At 47.4% G+C, this 27,293-nt stretch overlaps 5 protein-coding genes; 2 read left to right on the top strand and 3 right to left on the bottom strand.

Annotated features, from left to right (window-relative positions):
• The first annotated feature begins 292 nt into the window (after window positions 1–292).
• Window positions 293–1,535, top strand: GSTUM_00005435001 (uncharacterized protein). XM_002837494.2 has 6 exons: window positions 293–475; window positions 552–588; window positions 646–857; window positions 889–1,083; window positions 1,159–1,308; window positions 1,362–1,535. The coding sequence occupies exons 1-6, from the start codon at window positions 386–388 to the stop codon at window positions 1,491–1,493; spliced, it is 816 nt and encodes a 271-aa protein (XP_002837540.1). The 5' UTR covers window positions 293–385; the 3' UTR covers window positions 1,494–1,535.
• A 1,503-nt stretch (window positions 1,536–3,038) lies between these two features.
• Window positions 3,039–4,841, top strand: GSTUM_00005434001 (uncharacterized protein; the record flags this gene model as incomplete). XM_002837493.2 has 6 exons in its annotated part: window positions 3,039–3,469; window positions 3,524–3,674; window positions 3,751–3,800; window positions 3,864–4,657; window positions 4,717–4,752; window positions 4,820–4,841. The coding sequence occupies exons 1-6, from the start codon at window positions 3,341–3,343 to the stop codon at window positions 4,839–4,841; spliced, it is 1,182 nt and encodes a 393-aa protein (XP_002837539.1). The 5' UTR covers window positions 3,039–3,340.
• A 62-nt stretch (window positions 4,842–4,903) lies between these two features.
• On the bottom strand, window positions 4,904–6,524 carry GSTUM_00005433001 (uncharacterized protein; the record flags this gene model as incomplete). XM_002837492.2 has 6 exons in its annotated part: window positions 4,904–5,281; window positions 5,357–5,573; window positions 5,642–5,740; window positions 5,828–5,983; window positions 6,053–6,394; window positions 6,455–6,524. The coding sequence occupies 6 exons, from the start codon at window positions 6,522–6,524 to the stop codon at window positions 5,140–5,142; spliced, it is 1,026 nt and encodes a 341-aa protein (XP_002837538.1). The 3' UTR covers window positions 4,904–5,139.
• A 223-nt stretch (window positions 6,525–6,747) lies between these two features.
• GSTUM_00005432001 (uncharacterized protein) lies at window positions 6,748–8,738 on the bottom strand. XM_002837491.2 has 4 exons: window positions 8,484–8,738; window positions 7,606–8,415; window positions 7,252–7,538; window positions 6,748–7,077 (listed from the first exon to the last, which is right to left on the bottom strand). Exons 2-4 carry the CDS (start codon window positions 7,876–7,878, stop codon window positions 6,966–6,968), a joined length of 672 nt encoding a protein of 223 aa, XP_002837537.1. The 5' UTR covers window positions 7,879–8,415; window positions 8,484–8,738; the 3' UTR covers window positions 6,748–6,965.
• A 489-nt stretch (window positions 8,739–9,227) lies between these two features.
• Window positions 9,228–10,387, bottom strand: GSTUM_00005431001 (uncharacterized protein). XM_002837490.2 has 2 exons: window positions 10,181–10,387; window positions 9,228–10,108 (listed from the first exon to the last, which is right to left on the bottom strand). Exons 1-2 carry the CDS (start codon window positions 10,350–10,352, stop codon window positions 9,681–9,683), a joined length of 600 nt encoding a protein of 199 aa, XP_002837536.1. The 5' UTR covers window positions 10,353–10,387; the 3' UTR covers window positions 9,228–9,680.
• Window positions 10,388–27,293: the final 16,906 nt, after the last annotated feature.

Genomic DNA, 27,293 nt, shown 5'->3' with positions numbered 1-27,293 from the left:
AAATTATGTCTTAGAAAACGAATTACGGTAATGAGGTTTTTGTGACCAATATATGACAAACACAACTTCTAGTTACAAAAATTAACTTGTAGAGACCCTGGTAAATCCTCGCCTTGCGCAAATGTTCAGCACCCAAAGGTTTGCTTAAGGGTTGCGAACTCCGCGTGGAGAACTTGCACACCTATGGAACCATGTGTTGCCGGTGGCCCGTGCACCATTCGCCCTATATAGCCGAGCAAGATTACCAGGGCACCATAGAGCTTCCCTCCCTTGACTCGGACCACCGTTCCCCACCAAACACAACAAACACACCCAACAAGTTTCACTCTACTACCCCACCACACAAGCAGTTAACAGTTATCCATAGGATATCACACCCACAATCATGTCTTCTGATAATATCTACGCCATGGTCGATCCGGAAATCTTCGCAGCGGTTCAAGAACAGATTGAGAAGGATAGTCAGGTTAAAGAAGTACTTACTCCCCATCACCACCATGATCACCACCCGGACAAACAAAGTAGGCTTTGGGTAGTGCTAAAGAGTCTAGGACATCCGCGAGGCGCTGAAGATAATTGATAAAGAAGGTTTGCTCCCACAAAATGATTAAAATATTTTACAGCTAACCCCACAATCAATTGGAGTCCGATTAACTACTTCCATCCTTTCAAGAGTCCACATCGTCCCCCCGGAGCACGGCAATTCCTCCCCCCCCCTCCACCCGTATGCAAGCTACGCGCAATCACTAACGGGCAAAAGTCATCGAACTAACCACCACCGCCGACGAAGGCTTCAAGCGCCTCCGCCACGGCATTCAAGGCCTCGTCGACATCGTCAAGGATTATCCCTACTACAAGTACAATGGCATCTGGTCCAGGGATATACAGAACGTGACGTTCCTGGTGCTATTCCGGGGCTGGCTGCAGCGCAGCTATGCCCCTGGGAACGCAGAGAATAGCCTCTTGACGATCGAGGAGGTTGGGGGTGTTCTAGGAATTCCGGTGAACTTGAAGGTGGAGGACAAGTTTCATCTAACCATTGAAGAGTATTTGCATGCTGTGCTTGGCCTTGTCGAGGAATTGGTACCTTTTTTTCTCAATTTTATTCTCCCTTCTGTTTATGGTGGGGGGCTGCGATTGACTAATACGGGGATGAAGACTCGTCTTACTACCAACGCTGTTACTCAACGTGACTTCTTGCGTCCCCAGATGATTAACAGATTTATCAAGGACATTCATTCTTCATTTCAGGTCTTGAATTTGAAGAACGATTCGCTCAGGAGGAGGGGAGATGGGTTGAAGTATAATGTGAGTTTTCTCCAAGGTCGGCATCTGGGGTAATGTTGATGAGTGGGGGGTAGGTCAAGAAAGTTGAGGAGGTCAACTACGACCTTATTCTGAGGAACCTAATTCCTACAGGCACTGATGAGGGGGCCGAGAAAAAGGAGGATGCCAAGGAGGATGTCAAGGGGTCTTCGGAGCAGCAGGGGTAGTGCAGTGTTAGTATTGATTTTCATAGCAAAAAAAATCCATTGCACAGAATAAGAGCTGCTATTATAGAACAACCCCACATCACCTGTCTGGACAAAGTGATTTGGGAGTGATATGTAGTAAGTTATTTTACGAAGCGGGGAGTGCATGTCGGCCCTAGTTTATAGTCATTAAGTTTATTTCCAACAATCGTATCCTGGGTACTGGGCAGAAGGCGCTGTATCGGCATTTTAAAATCCAGCTAAGATACTCATGAATTCTCCGAGGTCGAGGGAGAAACCCAGTTAGGGTAATACCATGTTCCTACTAATATAGAAGTGAATGTATGCCTCCCTCCGCCGTGGTGTACACAATCCGTCCCCCCACTCGGAACACAGGAAAGGGGAATGTGTGCCCCGAAGAAGTACCGCATATGCAGAGCAAATAACACCGCGCACAACATTTCTCATATATGAGTATACCTTTTTACCCTCAATGGCTTCATTCAGGATACCTGTTGGCCTTGTCACACCCGGTCGTTTATTGTTCTCTCTTTATTCCCATTATTCTCCTTGTTCCTCCTGTGACCCTTGTATGTTTATTAACCGATCTTTGTTTCCCGCTTTCTTGTTAAAGGTGCCTCAAGCCCAACCTTTCTATATAGCCAGGCTATATTCCTTATTTTCTTGTATTTCAGACAACTTGATCATTATCGAGGAATCTCCCTTTCTATTAGCTAATACGCATTGCTACAAACAAATCCTCGTATAACCACGAGTGATATCCAATGATGCACATCTATAAAAGATGCCTGTGCATATGATACTAGTAAACGTCCACACTTGAGTTCTTAAGAGGGCCTGCCCTGAGAGGTACTACGCTATTGTCCCATTCACCTCTGGATCTGCTATGGCTCCCGGTATAAACTGATGCGTTGACTATGATTTTCGGAATAGCCCGGCTAGACCCGCAGACCATGATACGAGCGGAAATTATACCAAGTTACCCTTTTTTGTTTTAATATAGAGAACAAGCACAATGAAGGGAATATTAGTATTGCGAGTGGTGAATAGAGCATGTACTTAAAGCATGAGTTTGACCTTATGGGACTTACATAGTTTTATGAATGAGTTATGATATCCCCATCGCAATTCATTCAATGTTTTGAATTTGAGGTCCAGTGTCGTCAGCATTGCCGTTGGCTCAACAAATTCAATACCCTTGGCTGGCAGGAGCCATTGGGGTCGATATGAGTGAACAATGATTGGGACATCCATCCAGACAGATCCTAATCCCCATTGGGACTTGGTTTCCCTAATAATGTTACGATATGATACGAGTACCGTAGTATCCATACTCGTAGAGCACGGCGTTTTCAGCCACGTCGTTTCCAAGATGTCCCTTAGGAAACACGGACCCTGGACCGCACATGAGCATGGTTACCCTGCTTACATTCGTGAGAAGATGCCTCCGTGGCCCCTTAGTCTAACCCTGAGCTATGAATCCATGTAAACATTGAGGCATAGGATAAACCCCTCCTCACCATACCATACCATACCATACCATACAGCATTCAGAGTCGAGTCAAAAGTCCGAAAGTTTTCCAACACCGGAGTCTTACCACTTAGAAAATCCTCGAATATATCATACCCTCCCCAATACGAGCGGTTTCTGTTCGTGCCCCTCACCCGCCCGCTTGTCGAGTCGTCAGCCCTGGGCCCTCCAGAGTCGTGACCACGGTGTCCCTGTCCGTCAATCACCACAACCCAGTCGGCGAGAACGCAACGCTGATTCCACAGTACCGGTATTACGACATAAGCCTGCCCTACAATAATTCATTACCAAGAAGGAAACAAAATTCGTCATTCAAATGAGGAGTTTTATGAGGTGTTTGTGGATAGCGGTTTCGCTAGCGTTATTCTTTTTCGCGCTCGTCTCGGCGAAGGAGGAGAGGAATGTTTTGGAACTTACGAGTCGGGAGGTTGAGGGGTTGTTGCAGGTATGCTTTCTAGAAGATGGATACCGCTATGGAGAGGTTGCTAATGCGGAGTAGGAATGCCCACTTGTGCAGAAATTGAATCACGAGCGCCTCGCGAACAGTCCCGAGACTTCGAGTCTCATGAAGAGGGTCTTCGCGATATTGTTTCCTGCGGGGCCCGCCGTGAACAGTTTGTTGGCTACGGCGTATATTTCTGGACCTCCCAGTGAGTTCCTTTCTTACTTGGTAACTTATGAGAGAGGGGAAGGAGGACTTGCTGATGAGATCGAAATGAGGGGTAGATTTTCTGCTGGCACTCGTTCCTACAAACATTGATCCCTCCAGTCTCTCCGTCATGGTCGCTTTTGCCGTCGGGGGTTTATTGGGAGACACGCTGCTACACTTGATCCCGCAGACCTTCATGGGAGAACCGCACGGGGATGGAGTGCACTTTGTCATGCTCGATCCGAAGCGGAACTCACTGCTGGGATTGTTCATTTTCGTTGGGTTCGTCACGTTCGTTGCCATGGATAAGACCATGCGCATCCTGGGCGACGGGGACGGGCACTCTCACTCGCACTCTCACACCCACTCTCACTCTGAAGATACAAGCGTCAGCTCCGGCGCCAACGTGGGGGACAAATCCGGCGACGTAAAGAACCGCAAGGGCAACAAGTCCCCCACCCCTACCGACGAGGTGAAGGATGGCAGAGCGAAGAAACCCGAGCCAAGCAACTCCATTAAGCTCTCCTCATACCTCAACCTCATCGCTGACTTCTCCCACAACATCACCGACGGCCTTGCTATGTCCGCTGCCTTCTACGCTGGTCCCATGGTCGGCGCGACCACTACCGTCGCCGTCTTCTTCCACGAGATCCCGCATGAGGTCGGTGACTTCGCCCTCCTTGTCCAATCCGGCTTTACAAAGTGGCAGGCCATGGGCGCACAGTTCTTCACTGCTGTCGGCGCCTTCTTGGGGACGTTCATTGGCATCGCTATTCAGACATATTCTGCCTCTGGCACTGCGGACGAGGCTGTCGGTGGTGAGGGGTCCGACGTGGGGATTTGGGGCACTGGGTTGACGGCTGGTGATCTGGTGTTACCGTTCACGGCTGGTACCTTCTTATATGTGGGTTTCAGCGTGATTCCCGAGCTGCTGGAGACTGGGAAGAACAAGGGAGAGGAGGTTAGAAAGTCGATTACTCAGGCGTAAGCTCCCCTTGGTAAAAAAACGTGTTTGTGGAATGTGTCACTGATCGGTAGGGCAGTATCGCGATGGCTTTGGGTTTTGGGATTATGTTTGCGTGAGTTCTCCCGATTTTACCTTTCTCGAAGAACGGTTTTATTTTTTGTGCTAACTAGCTTTCATAGCATCTCTTGGGCTGAAGGGTAATTTTTACAACACCTCGCTCCCTCATACCAATTCTTAGGGCAGAATATTAGAACAATATAAGTAGAGTCTTCAAAGTAATGTTTATTCCAAAAGCAAGCAATCCAAAAAGGAGAATAGGGAAGCAAAAAAAAACTCAATTTATACCCCAGCACCCATACCTTATGATATAACCCAAGTTTTATAACCTTGAAATTCATGGTAACTCGATTCACTCCAAAAACAAAAGGAGAAGAAACACAAAACTCCCATTTAATAACAGAAACAAGAACCCTTCCCCCAATCGTCATACATTCCATCATCATTCCTCATCTCCAAGTGCCCTCCCATTAAGCATACCATCCGTCGTCCTCCTCTGTCGACGAAAGTACCCAGCAAGCGTGCCAAAAAGGCCATAAACCCACCCGCCACCAACTAGTATTCCGCTGACAATGTTGACTAGTCTATACCCCACACACTCCGCATTAGCCTTGCCCCACATAGTCAAATAAAGGTGGGGTAGGTGTTAAAAAACAAACCTAACAACAAAGGCCAGCAAGGCCGTCCTCCGATCACTAATTTTGAGCGAGATGGGTTCAATATCGTACTTGAAGTAAATCCCGGGCACGGAGTGCGAAGAGATTTTGCGGGATTGCTCGGTGACGGCGTACTGATTCGTCAGGAGTGATTTCCCGGATGTTTGGGATTCGTAGGTTGTTGGGACTATGGAGAGGAAGTATTGAAACTTGTGGAAGTCTGCCGAGGGCGGGGTATCGTTAGTGAGGGGAGTGGGGAAAGGGGAGAGGGGGGTAGAGGAGAACTACTTTCGTCGGTTTTGGAGACGACCCCGTCAAGTGGGTTCACCAGTTTCGGGTAATAGTCGCCGAATGATAGTTCGGTGATTACGTGGGAGAAGTTGAACGCTTTTTACCACAAACCATCACCATGCCATTCACATTAGCCCGAGAAAACTTTGACGGCCAGAGGCGAAGGAGAGGAGAAGAACTCACACCGATGATCAATGTGCGCCCCATCCTCCCAATACCCATGCCCCTTGGCGGTGATATGGAAATCGCCCAGAATCCGATTAACCCCCATACTCCCATAAATCCTGCAACTCCCCCCACCCTCGCCCGCGCCCTTCCCCACCAACGAGGAGAACAAACCTCCCTTCCTCCCCCCACCCTTCTTGAACCCACCCTTCTTCCCCCCCTTCCTGAGGACCTCGTAGACACGTCGCTCCGTTTCCGCATCCGCACCCTCCGAGTAGAGCTTGTGCGCGCCCGCATCGTCGAACCACACCTCCTCCCGCGACAGCAATTCCCCGGCCAGTATGCGGTCCTGCATCGCGTCCTGCACATTCAGGTGCAGGCTCGAGCACGGCATGGCCACCGTTATGTCGAGGTTTATCTGCATGTCGTGCCCGATGCCCGGCTCCACCATGAATGTGTGCGACTCGCTGCCCGTCAGGTAGTTTCGCAGCTCCGTGAGGGTCAGGCAGGCGCTGGTAAGCAGGAGGAGGAGGGTGATTGCGCCGCCGCGGGGGGTGCGGGTTGTGTACGTTGCTCGAGTTTTTGCTGCGTCATTGTTAGTATGATATGGGTGGATGCGGTGGAGGGTGGCAGTAGGTTACGTACGGAAGGCATCAAAGGTGCGCACGCTCTCGCCGAGAGAGGTGCGCTTTTCACCAAAGAATTCTTCGTTCATTGTTGCATTAGTGGGGTTTGTGGTGGTGGTGGTGGTGGTTGAAATTGTGGGGGAAAGGTTTGGGGGAGGGGATTTTTTTTTTCGGTGAAGAGGACAGGTTGCGAATGAGGCGCGTAAAACACACCCCTTGCATTTTCGGTTTGCCCAAGTGCCCAGAGTGGAAAGGGCTGTGACACAAGTTACTCTTTCACAACATTGTGCACCGGACGGAACAATTGACTTATTTCCCCAGAAGTCAATCCTATCGGTGATATGATAGCTAGTAATACATTATTTTGGTACAGAAATTATAATTTTTAAATGGGGGGAAAAAGCCACCTTCATTGCTTTCCTTGCCTGCTCAACTGACAATTTTTTTTCTTGCAGTTTTAAACAGAATTAAGCTTGCTTGCTCGTGACCTACCAGTGTGAAAGAATAAAGAAAGAAAGAAAAAGAAAAAGCTACAAAGGCAAACGCTTCCCGGAGTACGCCCAGCCCAAGCTTTTCCCAACCGTGTATCCGATATACGCCCCGGTGACAATAGTAACCGGCCACTTCTGCCATTCACGATCCCTATAAACTCAAGTCAGTCAAACCGTCATCATACCTATACACACCATCCCCCCCAACCCCTCCCTCCGGAGAAAAAAAAAACTAAACTCACCAATCTAATTCCACAATTAGCTCACGTCCTTAAAGGAAAAAGAAAAAGAAAACAATCATCTCCAACAATTAGCGAGAGAAAACGTACCCAAAGGAATTGGCACGGCCCCAACCCACGCACCCACCAACATGCCGACAGCACCAGCGAAGCACTCCTCGATAACGGCCCTCCCTCCCAGAATCTCTCTCCAGATCCTGCCCTCGAGGCGATACTTATACACCAACGGTGCAACCGCCAGCAACGACGCATGCATCGCGCACAGCAGTGTGGGGAGTACATGCGTCGTCACAGGGGCACCGAAGAGCACGAGCAGTACGTAGAGCGCTGCCGTGCCGATCGTTGTTGCGAAGAGGGTTGTTAGGAACGATGACTGGTAGAAAATTAGCCACGGCTATATAAACTATATATGCGGTGGTGGGGATGAGAGGGGGAGGTACAATTATCTTGCTGCTGACGCCCATACCCTCCTTCCTCCCCGTCCCCGACGGGGAAGCAGGTTTCAGCACGCGGAGGCAGCGGACTTGATAGATTGCTTGCAAAAGTGCTAGTCCCGGGAGCGTCCACAGGAGTGTGCTCGCCGGGTCAGAAACCAGGTTTGGAAAGGCGGTGATGAAGGTGCTTGCCAGGATTGCGGTGTATATGTGTGGCTCCATCGCGCGCATCGCGGAAGTAGGACCCGTGCGTCGAGGGTGGGTTTTTGCGGTTGGCATTTGTTTTTGGTGTGTGTTTGTTGTTGAGGTGGTGGTGGTGAATTGTGCGGATAGCACATAGACTAGGGGATTGTCGATGTTAAGGCGGACATAGAGCATAATTTCGAGATCACGTGCTCATGCACAACCCATCACTCGAAACCTTCGTATCTTCACCTGGGGGAAAAATGCAGCCCATGGGGTTATGATAATATTGTCATACATAAGTTAAGCCTCCTTCTTCCCTTCATTCCCTCAAGCCCGCCGTTTCAAATAATAAACCGCTCGGTGCCAATGACGGGGAAGAATATGATAACTTTAATCGAACCGGCCCCCCCACTCACATCTTTCCCCTGCTCGCGCAGCACAGCACAGAATCCCTCCTTTCTAAGGAGCACAGTAGTCCTTAGGGTAAAGGCGAGTCACGGATCACCTCACCCCTCCAATCCGCACTCCCGAGCAGCCCACAAATCCAACCGTGTGGTTCGCTCCCCTCCCGTGTCTGTCCGAGCTGAGCTAAGGGCAGATCCATGATAATTGTTCTAACATATACCGATACTGTATCGGTATGATACTTATCAGTCCACGACGCCGCTTGTACTATACTGTACTCGTAGAGTACGTACCTATACTCCACCATAGACAAAATTATAAGGCGGGCAGACAGACGGACAGACGGACAAAGACTAGCTGATTCCACGTGGCGCAATATTCTACCCAGTAGGCCATTCCGGCACAATGCCAGTAACTCACAACAACTCACTCACTCACCGTGACTCCCAACCCCTCTCACAGTGTTATTCCCTCCGACTATTGCCACTTCACAGCGCACTCCAGCACAGCAAGGCACAAAGAAACTGATGGGTAAAACAAAAACACCCACCCGCCCCACAATCACAGGGCCACAAGTGAACACCTAATATTCTAAAAATAGACACTACGCGCGGTATTCACCCAGATATCCTCCTTCCAGATGAACAATTTCTTATCCTTCCACTCACTCCCTCTCCCGGCAACGGCGGATGGTGGTGGGGGTCTGTTGTGTGGTGGGGTGGACGGACGATCACGGGGGGTAAGGGGTGTGAAGATCGATAGGCTAAGGACCATAGATCAATAATCATCGGATTGGAGTAATAGTAATGCACATTGACGGGGAAGGGCAAGGGCGAGAGCCAATTCGTAGCCCGCCGCGGTAATACCGTATAATGACTGTGCGGAAGAAGGGTGGGTATCTGGATTAATCCATATAGGTATATCAACTGGACTGGTCGCCTGAATTGGGGGAGTGCTCCCGTTGGAGGTGGGAGCGATCACAAAAAGTATAATAAAAAGAATCTAAAAAAAAACTTTCCGAGTTATGCAACACAAAGTTATTCAATGTTTTGTTGCTTTTAAATTGAATCCTAAAGCATGAGGGGGGGGAAAAAAAACACCACCTCAAACGTATGATATGGCTAAAACAAACACCGTGAAGCAGAGCCTTTATGTGCAGAAAAAAGACATTATAGTAAGAGATGTCCAACCCAGAAATGCATACTAAAGGGAGGAATAGTAAAGAACAGCAAGAAAAAAAGAGTACAAATGAGTAACCGCAATGCAAAACAATCTGCTGCAAGGATGGCCGATAATCCACCCTTCCCCTCTAAACTCAATTATCCCGGACGTACCCCGGCTCCAGATTCTAGCCGTTCCATCTCAACGAAAGAACTTCCGCCTCACAAGAGAAGGGGAGGAGATCCGTACGAAAGATGAAGAGAAAAATATAATGCTCATGGGCCGTTAGAATCGAAAGAAAGCCATGCCCATTTCACCACATAAACACCTCATAGCATGAAGAAGCCCAATGCAGCAATAACAGCTACAATCGCACTATCTCCTCCACTAACCCTCAATCCAACGTTCTGAAGCCCGGGCGAACCAGGGGGCGCAGTCGATGATGAGGTCTCCTCTGGTGCGGCAGCGGCCTCATCAGTGGGCGTAGCAACAACAACGGTGACATCCGTGAAAGTGGCTACGCCATCGGGACCAGTGACGGTCCTGGTGAGTCTTGAGGTGAGGGAAGTAGTTCCTCTTTTGGGGGCGGCAGAGGGTGCTGTAGTGGCTGGCTCGGGGGTGGTTGTCGGCGGACGCGTTGTCGGACTAGCCGACGAAGGTCTAGAGGTGGGAGTGACTGAGAGGGCAGTGGTAGTGGGAGGGGTGCTGGGGGGGGAGCTCGTGGTTGTGGTATTTGATTGTCGTTTCGCCAATTTGACTAGACGGGTGGCATCAGCAGCCCGTTCGCGGTGGATGACATCAAGAGCGGGTCGGTCGCCGGGGAACACACCATGCTTGAACTTAGCCCCATTGTAGTCGTGAAGGGCTGCATGGAGTCTGTCCTGCGGGACGTCCCTTGCGAGTTCTTGGAACTGCTGCTCACTGTCCGCGAGGATGGTGGGAGTAAAGAGCAACAGAACAAAGAGCAACGAACTCAAGAGGGAAAGCGAACGACGAGACATCGTCTTGTGAAGATTGATAGGAACAGACAAAGTTCTTATCAGGAGGAAGAGGGGAAGAAATAAGATGGTAATGGATAGTGACAATTGAAGGTATGGGCAAGGGGAGGGAGGGGGAGGAGGGGGAGGAGAGATTTGTTTGTCTTTCCCTTGGTAAACCTTGAGTGTTCGCGAGAAGTCTGTTCAAACACTGAATGAAGAAATCGAGAGGAGGTTGGGTGTGGGGCTCTGTTGACTTTTATGTTAGCAGAGGGCAAGGGAGCAGCATCAATCAAGGAAGGCGGCTGAGTGAAGGACGTGGAAGCTAGACAATACTCGTCGAATAGAGGGCCCCAGCAACCAAGAACCAACAACCAAGGAGAGTGAGTGACCAGCCGGCCAGCAACCACAACGGTAACCAGAAAGACAGAGCAGCGGAAGGATGCAAGCAACCTGTGGGAAAAAAAAGGAAAAAAGAGTGAAAAAAAAGAGGAGTTTGTACTTGTAGCAAGTGCAAAAAGTTTCAAATGGGGGTTGGCCGGGCAATGCTCTCGTTCCCGCAACGAGGAAGGGCAATTGGAACAGCCTATCATACAGCTCGACATGCAACAATCGTACATCCCAGCCACAAGGATTCGGAAAATGATAACGAGATTTGGGAATAGCGAGTACCGGTATATGGAGTAAAAAGGGAAATCATGGAGCACAGAACCGGAATACCGATGATGGGCAAGAAAAAAGACAAAGTGGAAACCTTTTGAAATTATCGTCTAGACATTTACCTTTTGAAATCACCAAGCCTAAAAAGGGCTGTTTTTTTATTTTATTTTATTTTTTGGCGGTTCTCTCTTCAGACGAAACGCGTATGTCAGAGGAAACGGGGAGAAGGCGCTTGGGTTCCGGGAGGGTGATTCGTAGCGACTGACTAGGGTTTGAAGACAATAGCACCCAGAGGTAGAGAGAGTGATGGGAACAAAGATGGTTTGATGGAGGGTTGGAGCGAAGTAGGGGAGTGAAGGGAGGGAAAAGGTGAAGGCGAGGATGTAAGAGGCAGGACTGGATGTTGTAACGACTGCAGCCTCTATAAGTACGAGCGAATGGAGATTCAAGAAAAAGATCCTGAACGGGGCTTTTGGGCGTCGAGGTTTCTATTTTGGCTTATGGGCTGTGTCTACAGTTCCGCCTAAGCGTCCTTTTGATTGGTTACCATTTATCCATGGAAATGGGAAAAGAAAGGAAAGGATGGAAAAAAGAAAAAAAGAAAAAAAAAGAAAAAAAGGATGAAAGAAAAAAGAAAATACACCGAACGCAGCACAGAGTGGCATCCACCTTCAGAAAAAGGACCCTACAGTGTCCACACTACTCGAGCACAGGAAGTGTGGCAGCCAATCGAATCCTTGACCAACTCGGAGGGCTTCAATTCTACTCGAGTACGGTACGCTATGGTACCGGTACCAGCACGCGAGCTCTCGTTCGACGAGCCCTGCAAAGTCGGCGAATCGTCACAACACAATCCTGAAACGAATCGGAAGGCACAATTCCTTCAGGAACTAGAGACATGTTCATGGAATTCCATTCGCCTCTATCTCACGAGGTCCAGGACGCAATTTTCCAAACTCTGAATGAATTCGACTATTGTCTCTTTAGGGAGGTACTACTTCTCCCCGCACAAATCACTTCGCATCATGCCTGCGGTTCAGATACCGGCACACAAAAAACACTCTCGCGTTTACCTATCCGCGAAAAATAGGGAGCCGTGAGCCAAAGAGTTGTCTCCCGCAACCCTTTTTGTCTTTCTTTATCATTGGTGGCGGCTGGCCGGATTCTGTTCGCCCGCTTGCTTGCTTGACCGCACTTGCATCAGCCTTGTAAAAATTACAAGTACGACACTTGTACTTGTAAGCACACCTCAATGATTTGGGTATTTTCTTCTTCTTTTTGTCGATATTGTCAAGAGACTGGCGGGATGATACTTGTACACAGACATTCATGCATCTTCCAATATCCCTGCAGCCTATGACCGGGGCCCTCTGTTTCCGAATACTTCTTGCCTGGGACTTGTACCAACGGCTAAAACCAAATCAAGACCTCCCCGGAGCTGCGGAAGAATATTCTCGCGGGCGTGGGCACTCTGAGCACTGGATCTTCCAAGCCGACACCTGACACCTGACACGCACAAGTATTGTTACTGTACTTTAGCTATCATACTACCGTACTAGTACGAGTACAGTATGAGCACTGCACGAGTCAATACCCCTACGGTCCGCGGGATATCAGGGGGCAAGAGAGAGCGTAGTCTGCAAGGGTCAGGCATCAAATAATTGTGCTTGTACTCATACAATGCATAACTAAAATTTCAGTAGCTGTGGTACGGTACTCGTACACCCGAGAAACATGACCCTGAAAGATTCCTGGCCTCCTGTTCAATACATCTATTGGGGAAATAACCTTCTCCAGGCTCTTTCTGGGCAATGGAAGGCTCGTGTTTTCAGACAAGCTGGTTGCAGCATAGACTTACGACTAACTTTGACCAAACTCAGCATCAACACCCCTGCTCTGTTCCTGACCCTTGAACCGGTTTACTCAAGTACTTGTATCATCTGGACTCGAGTACCGCACCCGTACTCATACTTGTTCTCATACTTGCACCTCTCGCGTCACTGTGTTCGAGTACTCAAGTACCGGTACCAGTACTGCAAAAACTCTCTTTTAATTAACAGGCCTGGACTAGGGCTGCTCGAAATCTCGGGAACCGGTACTGTAGTCTATGCCACAGGGACAACTGCAACTTGACCTAAACTGCGAAATAGCCGGTACCCGAGTAAGGGTAGCATACCGTACTAGTATTGGCCAACAACCGATAAAGGTGGATCACAAAATAATAATACAAGTAAAAATATCTTTTAAATAAATAAATCCCAGCCTAATTTAATGGTTGATGTGATACAATTCCACGAATCGCATGGCTCAGCCTCAGCCCGCCCGCCAGAAAAGCACAGCAAAGCAAAAGCAAGGAAAAAAAGAAAAAAAAGATGCGACCCCCGCCCTCGATGGTAGACTTGCACGAACTAAGCTCGTCACACAATACACTAGCTTCAGCACTCGATCTAAGCCCACGGCCAGGGTGACACAACAAGGAAATGTTGCACATAGCGAGATTGACTCGTGCTACTCGAGTACTGGTAGCACACGTGCCAGGAGTAATGAGCCAGAATATTTTTAAGTCCGAAATTGGGACGGGCGGTAATATGAACACAATTTGCCAGACATCACGAGTGCCCCCCCCTGTGTTGGGGGGGGGTTCTTGATGCTTGGTATGGAGCAGAGCGTTTAGAACTTGTAACTTGCGTTACGTTGCCCATCGCATCGTGGGATGTCTCTATTTGTGAGGAAAAACGGTTGAAGGAGTCCTAGTTCAGTTTGTGTCACCAGAGGGTAAAATTTTTTTTAAAAAAAATAAAGTAAAAGATTTTTTGGTGATTGGAGTACTGTAATGATGTAATTCTTGGATGAACTTTTTTAACAGGTAAGGAATGATACTATACTTCTCTAAAAGGTTTATTCTGCTATCGCGGCTGAGTTGCTGTTGGACACCCCCACTGTATGAGACTTGGCGCCAAGGTGTCCGGATACAAGGGTCTACCATGGATTCATGGCACAGTGCATAAGTAATATCTTAGTAGGTGTATGATGCATATAATATAACATTATGAGAATAGTGCTTTCTTTTTGGACCAGGAAGAACAATCAAGTAAAACCATAGTGAGGAACATTAATAAATTCATAAGTTCATCAAATCAAACATTCCTAGAGGCTAATTGTAGTATAGTAAGTAACTCCTTAAAACCTGGTCCCATTTTATACACTACAGGAGCTATTGGTTAACACAAAACTCGGTTGTGGAGATCATGCTATTCCTGAAAATATTATTACCTAGATCTAGAGAATATATTGGTATACTATTTTATATTGTATTTCTTATCTAAAAATAATATAACTGAAAATACCTACAACTTAAGTTGAGAGGTGTAACGATCCCTCTTTGGATAGTTAGTGCTTGGCGACAGGGAACGATACTTCTCTTCCTGTCTTTCTTCTTCTCTTTGTCTTATGATAGTTCTAGGCCTCTGCCTACGTTACAGATAGTACAAGACCCTTGTCTTCTACCGGGAACGCCTATCGTAAGCTTTCTCTAACTCTTCTTGGTAAAGCTCCTTCCTTGGCGTAATGATAAAGTTGCAATAAAGGTAAAGATCGTAAGGGTGTTTTATATTCGTTAAAGTAATAAGTAGGAAAAGTACTTAGAACAAAGCGTGAAGAACCTATCTTCCTCAGCCGCATTGGCCTCCTTATATAGTGTTCTTCCCAACTTTAGTCATGTGACCTAAAGTGGTCACATGTGCGAAACTAAATCATAACAAACTAGTCATATGACCAAAGTGATCACATGCTCAAAACCCATGACCTCATAGCGAGGTCATGTGCGAAACTCATAAACCAATCATAACACAATAAACAAGTCATATGACTCAACTGAGTCATATGCATGAAACCCATGACATCATAATGAGGACATGTGTGAAACATAAATCATATGCGCAAGGCTTGCCCGTAAGGCACACTCGTAAGGCATACTCGTCAGGCGCATGTCCCATGACTCATACTTGAGCCATGTGCGAAAGCATCACAAATCCCACACATAACTAATCATATAACCCGAATAGGTCATATGCGTGAAACAATAACATACCTGTGACACATAACCATGTGTCACGTGAAAAACCCTTTCCTCGCTAAGCCACGTTCGTGACATTAGCTCCCCTCCCCCTAAGCCAGAGTCCTATCAGGCTTTTTCTCCCAGTTTCAATAGCTCCTGTCCTGCCGAGCGCATGGTCCTTGTCAGCTTGTGGAACTTTTCGTCTGCCGTGCTCCATCTGACCCTTACCGATTCCAGAGTCAGATTCGCCATCTCGATCGTGTGCCGCTGATTGTCGTTCAGCTGTCGAAGCTCTGCGATCGTTTTGTCGTTTACCGAAATTGTGGCTTCATCTTGGCCCAGTTGTTCTCGGAGTCCCCAGATCTGCCTGTGTAGGCTCCTGACATCCGGTTCCGTGTCTGCCAAGGAATTTTGGGCCCCTTCCTCCTTAGACCACGTCCTCGCGGCCCATGCCTTTCTGGCATCTTCTCCTTCCAACTCTTTTCGGCTTCCATCCTTCTGTGGGTAGAATCCCACAGATATTTTTTGTGCCCTGTGCATCCTGCACCCATTTCTCAAGCATTGTTGCCAATGCTTCAGGACGTGGTCTGGGCGTGGGCCACGCTTTCGACATTCCCTCGGGAACCATCCCGAGCCTTCCTTGGCGCCAAAGTGTATTTGGCAACCGTTATCGTAGCATACCGTCTACGACATGGCGTTATGCTGTGCTTGTCTTTCCCTTTCCTTGAGTTCTTCGTCGGTTGGCCCCATGAATGAGTATTCGGGGCTGGTGGGTGTGGTATGGCGGGAGCTATCGCCCCAGCCCTCGTGTTGCTGCAACGGCGCGGGAGTCTTTCCCTCTCCTTTGTCTTGGTTGAACGTGATCGTCACCTGGGCCAGGCTTGCCAGGGTATCGCTGGTGGAAGGTTGAGATGGCATCTTGTGCGTTTTCGAAGTTGTGTGCGAAGTACCAAGTTTTATCGTATTTAGGAGAATATCCTGTCCACTTGGCTCGGTATTGGAGGTGACCATGGAAGAAGGGGGAATCGACTATTTTGTCGAGCTTGTATTCTGGTTCTCCGTCGAGTTCGATCGGAGGGGGAGGAATAAGTGTTTGTGAAGGAAACTTATTGTCGTTGTGTAGTTTGAGGAGTGAGATGTGGAATGTATTGTGTATTCGCATTGAGGGGGGAAGGTCGAGTTTATAAGCTCGGCTGCGCACTTTTTCCAGTATCCGAAATGGTCCTATTTTCTTGTAGTCCAATTTCTTTGATAGTCGCGTTGTATGAATATTGCGTGGTGTTAGCCATACCATATCTCCTGGTCGTATGTTCGGATCTGGTCTTCGGTGCTTATCGTATTGTTTCTTCTGTCGTTGTTGTGCTTGACTCATTTCGTATTGTAATGTTTCGTGTAGTTTCCCCATATCGGTTTTATCCGGTATCACATCATTAATCGTACGATATGTGGTCTGACTTTGTGGATGTTGTCAGTAATTTGCGAAAAAGAGTGTCGTGCCAATTGTTTCTTGCTTTCCATTGTTGTATGCGAATTCGGCCATAGATAACAGCTTGTACCAATCATCTTGCTGATAGTTGATATAGGTCCTTAAATATTGTTCGAGTATCGCATTTATCTGTTCCGTTTGTCCATCCGTTTGTGGGTGGAACGCTGTGCTCATTCTGTTTTGTATCCCTATTTCTCCAGTTACTTTCTTCCATAGTGCCGACGTGAATAGTGTTCCTCGATCGGTAATGATATTCTTTGGGAGGCCGTGAAGTCGAAAGACCTCTCGGAAGAATGTTTGTATTAAATCCCTCGTGTTGATGTCTTTTCAAGACTGAGAATGAAATGACTCATTTTGGTCAGGCGATCCACTACGACCAAGATGCTATCGCAATTTTCGGATGTTGGTAGGTCCGTGATGAAATCCATAGTAATTGTTTCCCATGGTTGTTCGGGGACTTCGTTTGATTTTAGCAATCCATATGGTGCGTATTTAGCCTTCGTCCTCTGGCATATGTCACAGTTTTTGACATATCGTTTGACATCATCGTGCAGTCCTGGCCAATAGAATGACCTCGTGATGAATTCCGTGGTTTTAGCCGTTCCTCCGTGTCCTGCTGTTCGGATATCGTGGTGTTGTCGTATGATGTCTGTTCTTATCTCCTCTTCTTCTGGGATCCATTGTTTTCCATTGTACCACATATTTCCGTCCTTCCATTGGCATAACCCCAGTGCAATTCCTTTTATCTCCTTTTTTCCTTCTTCTAAGTCTTCTCTTATTGCCTGGATTGTTTTGTCTTTCTTGTTTGCATTCTCAATTCCTCTTTCTTCCTTTGATGTGAATTGGATAACCTCCATTGCCTCGAAGTAGGTTTTTGGTAATAGGGTCTGTGATTTTTGTTTGTTCCTTTCGTCTTCTTTCGTTTGTGGTTTGTCGCTTGCAATCCTTGTGAGAGCATCTAGCTTTCCACTTTCTTTGCCTGGTCGGTATTCGATTTTGAAGTTGTATTTGCTGAGGTGTTCCATCCATCTTATCTGGTGGTCGTTCAGTTCTTTCGTAGTCATGAACGGCACCAGGTTCTTGTAGTCAGTTACAACTCGGACTGGATGGTCGTTGTTCGAAACGTATCTTCTCCATTCTTTTAATGCTTGAACTATTGCTAATAGTTCTTTGTTTGCAACATCATAGTTGCACTCTGCAGGGGTCATTGTCTTGGATCGATAGGACACTGGCCTCCATTTTCCATCGTAGCATTGTTGTGATAGTATGCCTGAGCATACATATTTTGAGGCGTCCGTTTCAATCATTGTCCTTCGGTTTGGGTTGAAATGGACCAATATGGGTGCCGATGTTAGATGCGTTTGTATTGCATCATATGCCTTTTGTTCCGTTTCTTCCCATTCCCATTTCTTGTCTTTTTTCGTTAGGTTATAGAGTGGTTTTGCAAGTCTGCTAAACCCCTCTATGAACCTTCGATAAAAGTTGCAGTATCCCATAAAGCATTGGATATCTGTTTTGTTGTTTGGTTTGGCCCAATCCCATAAGGCTGCTGTTTTAACAGGGTCGACCTTGACCCCACTTCGATTGATGATAAATCTAAGGTATTCTGTTTCTTCCTTATGGAATTCGCATTTTGTTGGTTTGATCTTCATTCCTGATTCTTGTATTGCAGCCATGATATTGCTGATATCTTTTTGGTGTTGTTGTATGTTTTCCGAGTATATGAGTACATCATCCAAGTATACGATGCAACATATGTCGAGGTACTTATTAAGTACCTTGTTGATCCATCTCTGGAATGAAGCCGGTGCATTGGTTAGCCCGAAGGGCATAACCAAGTATTCGAACATTCCGTATGTTGAGGCGAATGTAGTCTTCCATTCGTCTCCTGCCTTGATGCGTATATTGTGGTATGCGTCTTTGATGTCGAGTTTGTTGAAGTATTTTGCTGATCGTAGTCTGTCCAGTACTTCCCCAATCAAGGGTAGTGGATATCGGTCCTTCTTGGCAACTGAATTGAGGGCTCTGTAGTCCACGCCTAGTCTCATTTTTCCGTCTTTCTTTTTGACGAATAGTATTGGGGATACTCCTGACGCGAAAGAGTCTCAGATCCATTCTCTTTTTAGGTTTCGCTCGATGTACTTCCTAAGTTCTTCGAGCTCTGCTTCCCCTAGGGGGTATAACTTCTTATAGGGAATCTCTTTTATCTTTCCCGTTTTTTCGTCTTTGTCCAGCTGAATTTCGTGGTCGATTCCTGGTCTTCGAGGTGGTAGCTCCGTAGCTTCCTCTTCTTGGAATAGATTTGTGAATTGGTGATATTCTTTTGGAACCAATTCTTTCCATCCTTTTTTGCTTTGATATTTCTTGTCCTGGATTGCTAGCTCTGTGCTAATGTTGATTTTTGCTAGAACCACTTTTTCGTCTTTATATGTCCATTTGAGAATTCCTGTTGTATCTCCTCTTCGATAATATCATCCAAAGGTTTGTACTGTGATCTCTTTGATCTCAATTCTTTTTGTTGTATCGAGCTGGTTTTGGTCCGTACTTCCAAATCCCTTGTTTCCTCTTATGATTTCTTCCAGTTGATCTACTTCATGCAGATCCTCTTTGGTGATTTTTTCGATTATCAACTGTGCGATTCGATCGCCTTTCTGGACTTGGTAGTCCTCTTGAGCTAGGTTGGCCAGGACCACTTTGATTTCACCGGTATAGTCGACGTCGATCACCCCTGCCATGGTCATGAGTCGGTGTTTAACTGCTAGACCACTGCGGAGTGCTATTCGTCCATAGGTGCCTTCTGGGAGTCCAATGGCTATTCCCGTCGCTATCGTTGCCTGCCCATTCGCCGGTATCTTGATTCCTTCGTTGGCATATAGGTCGTGTCCTGCTGCCCCTTTGGAACCCTTGGTAGGCACTTTTGCCTCTTGGTCCAGTCTTTGTATCTGGACCCTCTTGTCTTGCCGCATCTCGGCAAACTTTGCAAGCAAAGTTTCTTCCTCCACTTCTCGTATCGGTATTGAGTAGACCACAGGTGAACTGTTGAGACATTGTGTCGCACATAGTTCGCTTGTAAAGGTCATCTTGTTCTCGTTCCAATCGATCGTCGGATTATGCTTCCGTACCCATGGCATCCCTAGGACTATCACCTGGTTCTTCAGATCTGCCACTTGAAAGGTTGCCGTTTCCCTATGGCTGTCCATGTCCATAGGTACTGTCGCTGTATGGGTTATAGAACCCATAGTGCTTGGCTTTCCATCCGCTAAGTAGACCTGTCTTGCTTTCTTCGCTTGTTTGGTGTGGATGCCGTATTTGTCGCATATTTCTTTGTCGATGAAGTCTTCAGTGGCCCCCGAGTCGAGCATTGCATATATTGTTGTTTCTTCGCTTTCTCTGTTGTATATCTTCATTTTGATCATCACATGATCTCCATCTTCTTCTCCTCTTTGCATGTGTAGTGCTGTGTAGTAGTTCGCTAATTTGATGGGTTTTCCAGGTCCACATCTTGGGTCTCCCAGACCACCATTTACTGGGGACCCTCTTCGTTTTCCGCCGGTGAATCCTCTGCTATCATTTCGCGGATGTTGCTTCTTTTCTGATTTTGGAAACGATTATTTCCAGTAGCTCTATTTCCCTGGTATCCGTTGTCCAGTCGGCTTCTGCATTCTCGTATCTGATGCCCTGCTTTTCCACACCTTAGGCATAATTTCCCATTCATCCTTCTGGCGTATTCTTCCTTAGACAGATTCAGAGCAGGCCCTGCTCTTGACTTGTCTAATTCCATCGGTTCGTCTGGTGGTAATGCTCGACTTTCTCCTCGAGGTGCTTGCGGTTTGAAGGTCCGCGTCCACATTCCTGGATGATTGGACCACCCTATGTGCTATAGTATTTTCCGAGTTGCTCCGAACCATGTTTAATTTGCTTTCTTTGTCGATTGCCGATCTTGCAAATCGTTCAGCTGTTGTATAGTGCAGGTCAGAGATTTCCCATGCCTCTCGGAGTCTCTCACTGCAGTTTCTCAGGAGGATGATGTAGAGAGTCGCATCATCAAACTCAGCCTCGTATTCCAACAGTCGACATTCATTCCAGTATGCTGAGAACGTTTGTTTTCCTTGCTGGAGTTTTTCTAACTTTCGTCTTGCTGTTTCTTTGGCGTTGGGGTCTCCAAATTGTTCAAAGAGTGTCACCTTGAACTCTTCGTACGTGACCCATTCCCTCTGTTTCCGTCCATCTTGGAAGGGCATGATCCATTGTCCCGCGAGTCCTCTGAGTAGAGATTCCACATATGGAATCTTAATTTCATCATAGTGATCTCCGTATCCCTTAACTGCAAAATATCCCTTGCATTGCGCTAAGAATATTCGTAGCTTATCTTCAGCTCCTTCGTATGTGTCGGGCTCCTTTGCTTTTGGTCGTTGGACATTTCCTTGCCCTGTATTTCGCGTAGCTGCAAGAAATGCCTGAAACTGATTTTCAGTCATTCCAAGTATGCTGGTTCCTGGTGCCGGAGCGGCTGGGGCCGGTGGCCATGGTACTGCGGATCCCGACATTCTCTCGGGTCGTGGCGTTCCAGCAGAAGAGCTATCGACTGGTGATCCTTTCTCTGGGGTTACTGGGCTCGCTGCTCTCGAGGGTTCTGCTGAGACGTGATCTAGGACGTCGCTGAATCCTCCTAGATTAAGATTTTGATCATCTATGTCAATATCTCCTTCCCTGTCTGGGTTGAAGGATGCCGTCTTGTATCGTTTGGCGTCACACTAGGTGACGCTTTGTAATATAACGATCCCTCTTTGGATAGTTAGTGCTTGGCGACGGGGAACGATACTTCTCTTCCTGTCTTTCTTCTTCTCTTTTTCTTACGATAGCTCTAGGCCTCTGCCTACGTTACTGATAGTACAAGACCCTTGTGTTCAACCGAGACCGCCTATCGTAAGCTTTCTCTAACTCTTCTTGGTAAAGCTCCTTCCTTGGGGTAACGATAAAGTTGCAATAAAGGTAAAGATCGTAAGGGTGTTTTATATTTGTTAAAGTAATAAGTAGGAAAAGTACTTAGAAGTCAATCTAATTTTCTTTCAACTTGTACCGCCAATACTGGCATACGACGAGCCCCAGGACTGGGCCCCCAGGTTGTCACATCCCGGATACCACTAACTACGAACTAACTAACCCTCCAGCCCCATACCTCAAACATGCCCGCGCCATGCCCTAACACGAACACTAAGTACAAAAACCATCATCTGTAAAGAAAATCCTCCTCAGCCCAGCCTGCCCGCCAGCCAAGTTACCCATACAAAATACAAAAATTCCACTACCGCCACCTAAATATGACCCCGCGATAGCCTCCTCCACAGTAGAAACCCTCCCGAATGCCCCCACTCAATGATCTCAGGACATCCCCACCAACCACCAGGCACCCTCCCCCAATCTCAAACAAAAGAAACACCCAAAAAACCGAAGCATGTAAACCCAAAAGGAAAGCCGACTTACAGGGTGAGGGCTCCCTAGCTGAGGGGCTACGAACCATCGTAGAGAATCCAGGGTGCACCACACTGGCAGTGCAGTCCAAAAACCTCGACGGAAGCAGCCAGAATGAGAGAGTCCTCAAGCCGCCGGCACTTGACCAAACACGCCCAAGTATTCAACTCATCGACTAACTCCCCCGCCCGCTCTGCAGGCGGCGAACCCACCGCGGACTCTGTAGCAGCCGGTTTGCGATAGCGAACCAGCGAAGGCGATGACCCTTCCGAGTCGGGAACAAGTGGCACAGGTGAGGTCTGGTCTTGCTTGACCCGGCGCTTCTTGTTTCTCTTCCTCTTCCTACCCCTGGGCGCAGGTCTAGCAACAGGAGTGGACGGGCCACCATCATCACCACCCACCACCACAAGAGGGATGCCACTAGAGGCGCTTCCCTGACCAGCCACGGGCTCAGCCACAGAGGACTCAGGCACCTGCCCCCCCGAAGGGGGTGATACCACCATAGCTGGTGTTACCACACTAGGATTGACCCTACCCACACCAGGAGTAAGTGCCTCCTCCAATCCTGGCGAATCAGGAACAGGACCACCCACACCACCATCCACAACTGTAGCTGCAGGGGGGGCAGGGATAACCGCCGGCGTAATATTCTCCTGAGGGAGCTCCTCCGCTTGACCCTGAGAATTCTCCGGGTCTAGCCCACCGCCCTCAACCGAGACCACCGTAGTAACCGTAGCGACCGAGGGGAAAGGCGAAGAGGGGATAACTGTCGGAGCTTCAGCCGCCAAAATCATGACCAAACCACGAACAGTATCGTGTTCAGAGGCCAGGGCAGCCGACAAGGTAGATATCTCCTTCTCAGCGCGATGAAATCGCCGAGAAAGGACGGAAATATGATGCCGAAGGCGAGAGACTTAGGCCTCCAGGGCGAAGTTCTTCTCGACGGCATGAGACAGAACCACCAACGAACGTAAAGCAGACGTGGCAGAAGTGACAGAGGCTCGCTTAGCCATTGCGACCGTGAGGAGGCGACGTAAACGAACAAGCGTAAAGATAGATAGGAGGAAGAAAGAACTTCCAGCAATCATAGGGGAGGGATTAACAACGATGCCCCAAAAGGTGATTGAAGTTAAAGACTTGAAGCCTATCGTGAGATAGAAATCAAGGGCTCTGATTGGACCGACACCGAACCTTCACGTTCTGACACGGGATGAAAGAAAGAGGAAAAGTACTTAGAACAAAGTGTGAAGAACCTATCCTCTTTGGCCGCCTCCACTTCCTTATATAGTATTCTTCCCGCCTATAGTCATGTGACCTAAAGTGGTCACATGTGCAAAACCAAATCATAACAAACTAGTCATGCGACCAAAGTGGTCACATGCTCAAAATCCATGACTTCATAGCGAGGTCATGTGCAAAAACTCATAAACCAATCATAACACAATAAACAAGTCATATGACTCGACAGAGTCATATGCGTGGAACCCATGACCTCATAACGAGGTCATATGCGAAACATAAATTATGTGCGTAAAGCATACCCACAAGGCACACTAGCAAGGCATACTTGTCAGGCACACATACCATGACTCATACTTGCACCATGTGTGAAAGCATCACAAATCCCACACATAACAAATCGTATTACTCGAGTGAGTCATATGTGTGAAACAATAACATACCTGTGACTCATGACCATGTGTCACATGAAAATGGTTTCCTCGCTAAGCCTTGTTCGTGACATTAGCTTCCCTCCTCCTAAGTCTGAGTTCCATCAGGCTTTCTCTCTTAGTTTCCATAGTTCCCTTCCTGCCGAGTGCATGGTACTTCTCAGCTTGTGGAACTTTTCGTCTGGTGTCCTCCGTCTGATCCTTTCCAATTCTAGGGTCAGATTCGCCATTTCGATCCTGTGCTGCTGATTATTATTCAGCTGTCTTAGCTCCGCAATCGTTTTGTCGTTTGCCGAAATTGTGGCCTTGGCCTGGCCAAGTTGTTCTTAGAGTCCCCGGATTTGTCTGTGAAGGCTCCTGACGTCCAGTTCCATGTCTGCTGACATGTTTTGGGCCCCTCCTTCCCTGGACTACATGCTCGCAGCCCATGCCTTCCTGGCATCTTCTCCATCCAACTCTTTCCTGCTTCCATCCTTCTGCGGGTAGAATCCCACAGAGATTTTCTGTGCCTTGTGTATCCTGTACCCATTTCTGAATCATTGTTCCCAATGCTTTAGGACGTAGTCCGGGCGTGAACCACGCTTTCGACATTCACTCGAGAACCATCCCGAGCCTTCCTTATCACCAAAATGTGTTTGGCATCCATCATCATAGTATACTGTCCATGACATGGCATTATGCTTTGCTTGTTGTCCCCTCTCCCTGAGTTCTTCTTCGGTTGGCCTCATGAATGAGTATTCGGGGCTAGTTGGTGTGATTTGACGGGGGCTATCGCCCCAGCCATCTTGTGTTTGCAATGGCATGGGAGCTGTTCCCCCGCCTTTGTCTTGGTTGAATGTGATCGTTACCTGGGCCGGGCTTGCCTGGATATCGTTGGTGGAAGGTTGAGATGGCATTTTGTGTGTATTTGAAGTTGTGTGTGAAATACCAAGTTTTATCGTATTCGGGTGAATATCCCATCCACTTGGCTTGATATTGGAGGTAACCATGGAAGAAGCAAGAATCGACTATTTTGTTGAGTTCGTATTCTGGTTCTCCATTGAGTTCGATCGGAGGAGGAGGAATAACTGTTTGTAAAGAAAACTTGTTCTCGTTGTATAATTCGAGGAGTGAGATGTGGAATATATTGTGTATTCGCATCAAGGGTGGAAGGTCGAGTTTATAAGCTTGGCTGCCTACTCTTTCAAGTATCCTGAATAGTCCGATTTTCTGAATGGTCCGATTTTCTTGTAGTCCAATTTCTTTAATGGTTGCGTTGTATGAATATTGCGTGGTATTAGCCATACTGTCACAAACGTGGCTTAGTGAGGAAAGGGTTTTCACGTGACACATAGTTATGAGTCACAGGTATGTTATCGTTTCACGCATATGACCTATTCGGGTTATATGATTAGTTATGTGTGGGATTTGTGATGCTTTCGCACATGGCTCAAGTATGAGTCATGGGACATGCGCCTGACGAGTATGCCTTACGAGTGTGCCTTACGGGTAAGCCTTGCACATATGATTTATGTTTCGCACATGACCTCATTATGATGTCATGGGTTTCGTGCATATGACTCAGTCGAGTCATATGACTTGTTTATTGTGTTATGATTGGTTTTTGAGTTTCGCACATGACCTCGCTATGAGATCATGGGTTTTGAACATGTGATCAGTTTGGTCATATGACTAGTTTGTTATGATTTAGTTTCGCACATGTGACCACTTTAGGTCACATGACTACAGGCGGGAAGAACACTATATAAGGAGGCCGATGCGGCCGAGGAAGATAGGTTCTTCACGCTTTGTTCTAAGTACTTTTCCTACTTATTACTTTAACGAATATAAAATACCTTTACGATCTTTATCTTTATTGCAACGTTATCGTTACGTTAAAGAAGGCGCTTTACGAAGAAGAGTTAGAAAAAGCTTACGATAGGCAGTTCCGATAGAAGACAAGGGTCTTGTACTATCGGTAACGTAGGCAGAGGCCTAGAGCTATCGTAAGACGAAGAAAGAAAAAGATAGGAAGAGAAGTATCGTTCCCCATCGCCAAGCACTAACTATCCAAAGAGGGATCGTTACATTACAAAGCATCACCTAGTGCGACGCCAAACGATACAAGACGGCATCCTTCAACCCAGACAGGGAAGGAGATATTGACATCGATGATCAAAATCTTAATCTAGGAGGATTCAGCGACGCCCTAGATCATGTCTCAGCAGAACCCTTGAGAGCAGCAAGCCCAGTAACCCCAGAGAAAGGATCACCAGTTGATAGCTCTCCTGCTGGAACGCCACGACCCGAGAGAATGTCGGGATCCGCAGTACCATGGCCACCGGCCCTAGCCGCTCCGGCACCAGGAACTAGCATACTTGGAATGACTGAAAATCAGTTTCAGGCATTTCTTGCAGCCACGCGAAATACAGGGCAAGGAAATGTCCAATGACCAAAAGCAAAGGAGCCCGACACATACGAAGGAGCCGAAGATAAGCTACGAATATTCTTAGCGCAATGCAAGGGATATTTTGCAGTTAAGGGATACGGAGATCACCATGATGAAATTAAGATTCCATATGTGGAATCTCTACTCAGAGGACTCGCGGGACAATGGATCATGCCATTCCAAGATGGAAGTAAACAGAGGGAATGGGTCACGTACGAAGAGTTCAAGGCGACACTCTTTGAACAATTTGGAGACCCCAACGCCAAAGAAACAGCAAGACGAAAACTAGAAAAACTCCAGCAAGGAAAACAAACATTCTCAGCATACTGGAACGAATGTCGACTGTTGGAATACGAGGTCGAGTTTGATGACGCGACTCTCTACATCATCCTCCTGAGAAACTGCAGTGAGAGACTCCGAGAGGCATGGGGAATCTCTGACTTGCGCTATACGACAGCCGAACGATTTGCAAGATGGGCAATCGACAAAGAAAGCAAATTAAACATGGTTCGGAGCAACTCGGAAAATACTATAGCACATAGGATGGTCCAATCATCCAGGAATGTGGACGGGACCTTCAAACCGCAAGGACCTCGAGGAGAAAGTCGAGCATTACCACCAGGCGAACCCATGGAATTGGACAAATCAAGAGCAGGGCCTGCTCTGAATCTGTCTAAGGAAGAATACACCAGAAGATTGAATGGAAAAACTATGCCTAAAGTGTGGAAAAGCAGGGCATCGGATACGAGAAGGCAGAAGCCGACTGGACACTGGATACCAGGGAAACAGAGCTACTGGAAATAATCGTTTCCAAAATCAGAAAAGAAGCAACATCCGCGAAATGATAGCAAAGGATTCACCGGCGGAAAACGAAGAGGGTCCCCAGTAAACGGTGGTCTGGGAGACCCAAGATGTGGACCTGGAAAACCCATCAAATTAGCGAACTACTACACGGCACTACACATGCAAAGAGGAGAAGAAGATGGAGATCATGTGATGATCAAAATGAAGATATACAACAGAGAAAGCGAAGAAACAACAATATATGCAATGCTCGACTCGGGGGCCACTGAAGACTTCATCGACAAAGAAATATGCGACAAATACGGCATCCACACCAAACAAGCGAAGAAAGCAAGACAGGTCTACTTAGCGGATGGAAAACCAAGTGCTATGGGTCCTATAACCCATA

Source organism: Tuber melanosporum, assembly GCF_000151645.1.
Source record: "Tuber melanosporum whole genome shotgun sequence assembly, scaffold_19, strain Mel28".
Taxonomy (NCBI): domain Eukaryota; kingdom Fungi; phylum Ascomycota; class Pezizomycetes; order Pezizales; family Tuberaceae; genus Tuber; species Tuber melanosporum.
The sequence above is the reverse complement of the archived record's forward strand: the minus strand, read 5'-3'. Positions and strand labels throughout refer to the sequence as shown.